We start from the raw sequence: 8,198 nt of genomic DNA on the forward strand, positions 1-8,198 counted from the left end.
TATTTGCGTGGATGCTCGTCATATGCCCTTCAAGACATATCATACTGATAAAGGTTGCTCCATTAAGAAGTTTAATAAATATGTTCTTGAGACAATATTGACAGTCTTGAACACAGCAGTACAAGACACACTAGGGAAAGGTTGGTCGCAGTCGTCGCCGCATCAGAGTTACTACTACTGTCTTGCAGAGCACACGGCTGGTAATTTCTTCTGCTCGCCGACGACCAGACAACCGTGCAAGCTTTTCTTGTAGCAGCATCCAGAATTTCACACGTACTTTGTCTTGGATTTCTGCAGCAAAAACATGGTGTTTATTTAGAGAGAGAAGAAATGCCTGAAGTAAAAAACGCCGTCAGCTAATTGGCACCAGGATTTGTGCACGGGGTTTGGTTGTTTCGTACCCCGGACCGTGACCCGCCGATGCGGAGGTTGCCCATCTCCATGCTCAGCGCGCTCTCCACTTCGTCGAGCTCGATGACGGCCTTGACGATCGCGCCCGAGAGGTCCTGGTCGTCGTTGGCGTCGAAGAAGCAGCCCCTCTCCTTGGCGTCAGTCACTATCTTCTGCCACACCGTCTTGCTGCTCACCAATGTGGTCGCGTTCCCTACGATCCACAGACAGTGCCTGCGCAAGCAAACACAAAATCACATGCAGCTCATGGAGGAAAATGCTGCAGGCGAACCGGGGAGCTCGACTCGGCTCACTTGGCCCGTGTGAGCGCGACGTTGGTGCGGTTCACGTTGTTGAGGAAGCCGACGGTGCCGGTGCTGTTGCTCCGCACGGTGGAGAAGATGATGATGTCCTCCTCGGCGCCCTGGAACCCGTCCACCGACCGGACCTTCACCGAGAACCCGCCGTGCATCTCGTACGTCTTGCCCAGCTTCTCCTGGATGGCGCGGACCTGGCCCTTGTACGGCGACACCACGCCCACGCTAAGCTTCCTCCTCGTCTCCACCGACTCTACGAGCATGCACAAATCATCCATTCATCTCTTCGGTGGCCAAAGCAATGGAGAAAGAATTCATCCATGGATTCAGAGTGAAGCTAAGCTAGCGTGCGTGCGTACCTCTGAAGAGCCTCTGCACGATCCGGGTCACGGCGGCGACCTCGATGGTGTTGATGAGGCTCTTGTCGTGCTTGCCGGAGCTCTCCTTTCCGCCTTCGATGTTGATGAAGGAGTAGGACCCGTACATCGGGCCGGTCAGGTGCTTGCGCTCGTAGTCCCTGCGCAGGACGTTCTCGCCGTCGTCGATCTGGCCGCCGTAGAAGCTCGAGACCGGGAACTTGCTTATCCCCGGGTGCATCCTGTACTGCACGTTAAGAAGGTGCTTGGGGTGCCCCAGCGAACTCAGCCTCTCGAACAGGCTCCTCCCGAAGTCGGCTTCATCACACACCTGCACGCAACGCAAGAGTTAGCTAGCGATCAACGGGCAAAACAACCAACAAAAGCACCAAGGACAATGCCGTGTCACCTGGCTCTTCACGAGCGCCGGAAGCTGGTACTCATCGCCGATGAGAACGGCGAGCCGGATCCCAGGAATCTGCAGAGGTATCATCGACTCGCACTCCTTGAGCTGCGCGGCCTCGTCGACGACGAGGATGTCGAACGGCTCGGCCTTCTGCAGGTAGTGCAGGCGGGCGGAGCTGGACGCGGTGCAGAGCACGCTCTTGCTCTTCTGCAGCAAGAACTCCTCGATGGACCGCTTGTCGAAAATGCCCGGGAGGTCGAAGTTGTTGGACAGGTGATTCAGCTTCTCGACGCACTGGGCTCTCGCTTGCTTAAGTTCTGAGCGCACGCTGTCTTCCGCGTATGACACCAGACTCTGAAACAGGCAGCTGTTCTTCCCGTCCGACGTGTCTCTGAACAGCGTCTGCAGCTGCTTCTCTGGCTCGGACTGCACTTGTTTCCCAAACTCTGTAAGCAGGTGCAGAACCTCCGTCATGCAACGGAAATTCTGCCTAGATGTGGCTGATCTTGGGAGATCGTCGCGGAAAGTCTCGATGCAGGTGCGGAGCTCATCCTCGATTCGTTTGTAGCTACTCGTGAAATATTCTTTGAACGACTGTATCTTTATGCTTTTCTTATCTGCTTCCTTCTTAGCAACATCCTCCTTCACCTCCACCCCTTTGTTCTTCGCCTTCTTCGCAAGTTCCTCTTTTTCTTTCTTGGCAAGTTCCTTGATCAGCCTTTCAGTGTGCTCAACGTAGGAAGCATACTGAACCAAAGGTTCCTCGAGAATTCGTACCATAGAGCTCAGGCAGCTGGTCCACCCCGAACCTGGCGTCAAGCACTTCTGGAGACGGCGAACGCGCTTCTCCAAGAAAATCTTCGTGAGGTCCTGATCGACGTTCATCCTATCCTCATTTCCGAACAGGACAACATCACTCAGAAAGCAGCCATTTCCACCGCCAGCGGAGGATTCTCCGATGAGGCTGAGGATCCGAGACGCGACCTCCACCACCGCAGTGTTGGTCGGAGCACAGGTCAGCGTTCTGTGGTTCTTGACCATCATGGACCACAGGAGCGTGCTGATCGTCTTCGTCTTCCCTGTGCTGGGAGGCCCCCATATCAGACGCACCGGATATGTACCCTGCTGCTCCATTGCTGAAACACAGTCAAGTACTGCCATCTGCTGTGACCTGTTTAGCCTAAATTTTTCAAGGCCAAGTGATCTGTCTGGCAAATGTAGAGGTAGTTCTGAACTGTCCTCCTGGCCAACCACCATCAAAAAAGTAAACACACATTTACATTGCTTAAAGATGTAGTTCCTACAAGATAAAATTAAAGCCTGTCGAATGTAAATTGGAGTACAAACCTTTGGAGCATAACGTACAATCTTCTCAATGATGCTAGTGTTCCTGAGACCAGCAACATGCATGTCCAGTGCATTCCATATACGATTGTACGTTGTCATGTTGATCAGGAACACCGCGACGAGGGGCGGCACAAGGTCCCGTTTCCCGCCTGACAGCCTCACGATCGCATTGCCGTTGGCGTCCTCTGCTTTCAGCACCGAGGCAATCACATAGGGCACCTTGCTGCGCCCCAGGTCCGAGATGTGCCTCGGCTTCCTATCCAAGAACACAAGTATGTCTGCATCCTTGAGGGCATATACTTCCCCCGGGTTTGTGTTCATAGGGTCAGCCTTCTTGACCAAGATGCTGAAGATGGACTGCTTTGAACAAAGCTCGTCGATCCGTTTCACTTCAGTGGCTGGTGCGTGTTTGATACACTCCAGCGCAGAGTAGAGATCGGCACGAGTTTCTTCAATCAGTGGTAGGGTAAATGATCCCATGTACTCCTCTAGTGAAGTGAAAGTTCTTGGTACCTTCTTAACCTGATGTAAATGCAACAGAATAAGACTAGAGCACAGAACACAGAGTGCAGGACCGAGCCAACTGTGCACAACAAAACAGTAGTACTCCTTACAGTTATTAAGAAAACTAACATATTTACAGTTATTAAGAAAAGCTTAATAAATCTGATAGAACAATTGAAGAACAAAATATAGGAGATACATAAGAAATACCTAGCTGGTCCATGAATTATATGGGCTTCAGGGTGATCTTTCCGCTGGGAGATGGTAGCTCGGGATATCTTCAATCGGTTTGGATGGCGGTCATGTAATAGGATAGGCGTTTAGTTTACCTACCTAGCTTTAGCCAGCTGGTTGTGGCGTCTGTTCATGGCTAGTTGGTGTTTCTAGCCTCTTTTTAGCTCTATGTGAGCTTTCTTTGCTTTTCATTACTTTTGGAGACTTTGGAACCTTGTTGGCACTTCTTTATTTGGTTAATAAGATGGCCGTATGCATCATTCTGATGCAGAGGCCGGGGAGTCCCCCTTTTCAAAAAAAAATATGGGCTTCAGGGTGAATATATTTATATTTGTTCCATGAATGTGTATTTGACCTTTACAGTTTGATGAACATACTATGCTCAGATTGATAGATCTTTTATCAAACCTTATTGATCAGTTATGTTTCCTTTCAGACGTATACTGGTATTTTGGGACGACGCGTCTCAGATACTTACTATTTTCTAACAAAACCAAAGCATCTTACAAAATCCTATAAAAAATGTACTGAAAATTCTAACAGAAACGAAGTGCATGCTTTGACACTAAAACGCCTATAACAAATCTGTCTGCACGAAAGGTAGACACTTATTTTTTGACGATCGAACATGCATTGATTATTCAGAAGTGTAGAAGAGACATCTGCTAACTTGCCTATGTAACACCTAGGCAATCATCTGGAAAACAAAGGAAGATAAACAGGTAGAACAAGCTACGTAACTGAGAAGAATTACCTTTTTCTTGAGAAGATTCCTGTTGCGCACCTGCTCAAATGACCACGAGAACATCTGCTTCTCCATCTCGGTCTGCGTCCACATGCTGTACCTGCTATCATTTGCCGCCCGTGCAGTCATTTCGCTTCCCTGCCGCACGAGCACGAGGTCGTCGTCGTCGTCGTAGCTGTCATAGCTGTAGAAGCTCATCTTGCCACTCCCGCGCCGCCGGGCTCCGGCGAGAGAAGTTTTTGATCGGTCGCAGGCCTTGCAAATGCGTGGGGCTTGGTTTCAGGTTGCAGCAAGGTGTGTCGCCGTCGACGATGGATATAAAAGGGCACGCACGGTAGCGGGCCGGTGGGATTCCGTCTGCCTGTCAATTAATTCTGGGTTGGGATGCGAAGAGCCAAGCGCTTAAGGTTGATTTACGCATTTACACCTTTCAGCTTCCCGGCAGCCGCAACGAATAGGACGAGCAGTAGAGGCGGAGATTTTGGAATTTCACGAGGCATAAGATAGAAAATCAGTGCTACCGTAGTACTACGAAGCTTCGTGTTGCCAAGTCCCCCGCGTGCAAGTGTGATGCATATTGTGGGAGCATTGCTTTCAGACTGCATGGTGGTTGTCAGTGACATCAAGCAAAGGAATGCAGCAAGTTATGGTGCGATTATACATGAAATATCGGACCATTCTACTGCTTTTATTTCTCGTAAAATAGTTCATGAATTTAGGAGCTCACAATTTAGAGAAGCGCTCTCTTGCACTCGGTGGTGGCCGTCATATTTGGTTAGGTCATGCCGGCAATCTCCCATCTGTCCATGTAAACGTTGTGACAAATTAATAAAAACTTTGCGAGTTTGTTTAAAAAAACAAATATTGCTTAACATGATAAAAAATTGATGGTCAAAAGTCTTTGCAATTTAACATGGGGAATACTAATTTCCTCGGTGTTTAAAGTTGGCTGCAATTTAACATGGGGAATGCTAATCTCCTCGGTGTTTGAAGTTGGGCAAACATCACACACTAAAAAGAAGAAGGTAGTGAAGCCAAAGGTCCGGCATTCACACAATTTGAAGATGTTTTATTGGTTGATAGTTGGTTGAACACTAGCATGGATCCGATATGTGAAAAAAGGCGAGAAATATTGGGAAAAAATCCACATATTTTATCATGAGCAAAAACACCCTGTGAGGCCACACCCAATCAATACAACATAGTTTGTCCACCATCCAAGAAAATGTGAGCAAATTTGTTGGTTTTCACAAACAAGCTGTTAGCCGGAACCAAAGCGGCATTGGACTTCAAACCCATGCAACTTTGACGAGGACTTTGTGCCATCAACCCGAGAAGAAGCCATTCAATATGTCACATTGTTGGATGAAATTGAACGGAAAACCTAAGTGGCAAACCGTCCTCGAGGAGATTGAAAGCAGCACGAAGAAGATGAAGAAAAATCCATGGGTCTAGTTCCACTATCGATTGGATTGGATGACGAAGAAGAAGAAAATGGTGGGGCAGACATACAAGTCACTATGCCGAGAGAAAAATGGTAGGTGATAGGGAACAAGTGGGAGAAGGACAGGTGTTAGAGTACGTAATGGGCCTAATGGCTGATGACCCACAAGTATAGGGGATCAATTGTAGCTCTTTTTGATAAGTAAGAGTGTCAAACCCAACAAGGAGCAGAAGGAAATGACAAGTGGTTTCCAGTAAGGTAATGTCTGCAAGTGCTGAAATTGTAAGTAGCAGTGTAGTTTGATAATAAGATAATTGGTAACGAGCAGGTAATGATAGTAGTAACAAAAGTGCAGCAAGGTAGCCCAATCCTTTTGAGGCAAAGGACAAGCCAAATGGTCTTTTATGATAAGCAAAGCGTTCTTGAGGGTACACGGGAATTTCATCTAGTCACTTTCATCATGTTGGTTTAATTCGTGTTCGGTACTTTGATAATTTGATATGTGGGTGGACCGGTGCTTAGATGTTATTCTTACTTGAACAAACCTCCTACTTATGATTAACCCTCCCGCAAGCATCCACAACTACGAGAAAAGTATTAAGAATAAATTCTAACCATAGCATTAAACTTTTGGATCCAATCGATCCCTTGAAATAGCGCATAAACTGGGGTTTAAGTTTCTGTCACTCTAGCAACCCATCATCTAATTGCTACTCCATAATGCATTCCCTTAGACCCAAATATGATGAAGTATCATGTAGTCGACGTTCACATGACACCACTAAGGGAATCACAACATACATACTATCAAAATATCGAACACATATCAAATTCACATGATTACTTGCAACATGATTTCTCCCGTGACCTCAAGAACAAAGGTAACTATTCACAAATGATAAACATGCTCATGATCAGAGGAGTATTAAATAGCATATTGGATCGGAACATATAATCTTCCATAAAATAGACCATATAGTAATCAACTAAAAGATGTAATCAACACTACTAGTCACCCACAAGTACCAATCTATAGTTCCGGTAACAAGATTGAACACAAGAGATGAACTAGGGTTTGAGAGGATATGGTGTTGTTGAAGATGTTGATGGAGATTGCCCTCCTCAAGATGGGAGAGTTGTTGGTGATGATGATGACGATGATTTCCCCCTCAGGGAGTGAAGTTTCCCTGGCGGAATCGCTCCGCTGGAGGACAAAAATGCTCCTGCCCAAGTTCGCCTCGAGGCGTTGGCGCTTCGTCCCGAAAGTCCTATATTTTTTTAGGTCAAAATGACTTATATACCAAAAGATTGGCACCGGAGGTGGGCCGAGGGGAGCACAACTCACCAGGGTGCGCCTGGGCTCGCTGGCGCGCCCAGGTGGGTTGTGCCCACCTGGTAGGCCCCCTCTGGTACTTATTGGCTCCAATAATTCTTATATATTCCATAAAAAATTCTCGTGAAGTTTCAGCTTGTTTGCAGTTGTGCAAAATAGGTAGCCTGACGTAGCTTTTCCAGATCCAGATTTCCATCTACCGGAATTCTCCCTCTTGGTGTGTACCTTACAAATTATGAGGTAAAAGGCATTAGAATTACTCAAAAAGAATTATTATATATAAAAACATTATAAATAACAGTAAGAAAACATGATGCAAAATGGACATATCAACTCCCCCAAGCTTAGACCTCGCTTGTCCTCAAGCGAAAACCGAAATCGAAAAACATGTCCACATGTTTTGAGAGAGAGGTGTCGATAAAAACAAAATACGGACATAGAAGCATCATGTTGACTATTATAACAACAACACAATTAAACATAGGGCTTTTATCATATACTTCTCATGAATAAGTAATAGTTCATCACACGATCCAAGTATAAAGCAAAAACTCTATTAGAAACCAACAAACTATGTTCTCAGTCAACTTTGCAACTACAATTCATCATCTTTTCAGGAAGGGTCACGTGTCGGAGCCTTTAGGAATGTCCACATACTCAACCGTCATATAGTCTTCTATGATTGCTAATACTCACCGCGTACACATGAGCAAAACGTTTCAACCGTACACATAGAAAGATAGGGGCTTATGGTTTCGCCTCCCAACGTACTCACCTCAAAGGTGATGTCAACAATAATAACTCATGCCACCCATATTCAACTGGACATATGTTCCTAGATCTTTCCTCACCACATGATGCTTGCCAAAGGAGAAAAATAAAAGGAATACAGAGAAAAACTTTGACTCTTGCATAAAAGTAAAAGATAGGCCCTTCGCAGAGGGAAGAAGACGTTGCCATGCGCTTATTTGTTTGTATGCTCAATCCCTTAGTGCAAAAGAACGCCATGTTACATTGCCCCTTGTGATAGCGACCTTTATTATGCAGTCTGTTGCTTTTATTCTTCACCATCACAAGTTCGTGCAACGCTCAATTTTCTCTTACACTAAATGATCTCACATT

At 46.3% G+C, this 8,198-nt stretch overlaps 1 protein-coding gene across 1 annotated transcript; it reads right to left on the bottom strand.

Annotated features, from left to right (window-relative positions):
- Nucleotides 1–63: 63 nt before the first annotated feature.
- LOC119319443 (helicase sen1-like) lies at nt 64–3,620 on the bottom strand. The gene is made up of 7 exons (XM_037593926.1): nt 3,531–3,620; nt 2,817–3,338; nt 1,473–2,711; nt 1,067–1,394; nt 705–960; nt 402–624; nt 64–291 (listed from the first exon to the last, which is right to left on the bottom strand). The coding sequence occupies exons 2-7, from the start codon at nt 3,294–3,296 to the stop codon at nt 268–270; spliced, it is 2,550 nt and encodes an 849-aa protein (XP_037449823.1). The 5' UTR covers nt 3,297–3,338; nt 3,531–3,620; the 3' UTR covers nt 64–267.
- Nucleotides 3,621–8,198: the final 4,578 nt, after the last annotated feature.

Source organism: Triticum dicoccoides, chromosome 6A, assembly GCF_002162155.2.
Source record: "Triticum dicoccoides isolate Atlit2015 ecotype Zavitan chromosome 6A, WEW_v2.0, whole genome shotgun sequence".
NCBI lineage: Eukaryota > Viridiplantae > Streptophyta > Magnoliopsida > Poales > Poaceae > Triticum > Triticum dicoccoides.

Coding starts and splice junctions, on each gene's coding strand:
- LOC119319443 (XM_037593926.1), bottom strand. CDS start 3,296: ATGGGATCATTTACCCTACCACTGATTGAAGAAACTCGTGCCGATCTC. Junction 2,712..2,816: donor TTGTACGTTATGCTCCAAAG/GTTTGTACTCCA, acceptor GTGGTTGGCCAG/GAGGACAGTTCAGAACTACC. Junction 1,395..1,472: donor CGGCGCTCGTGAAGAGCCAG/GTGACACGGCAT, acceptor CGTTGCGTGCAG/GTGTGTGATGAAGCCGACTT.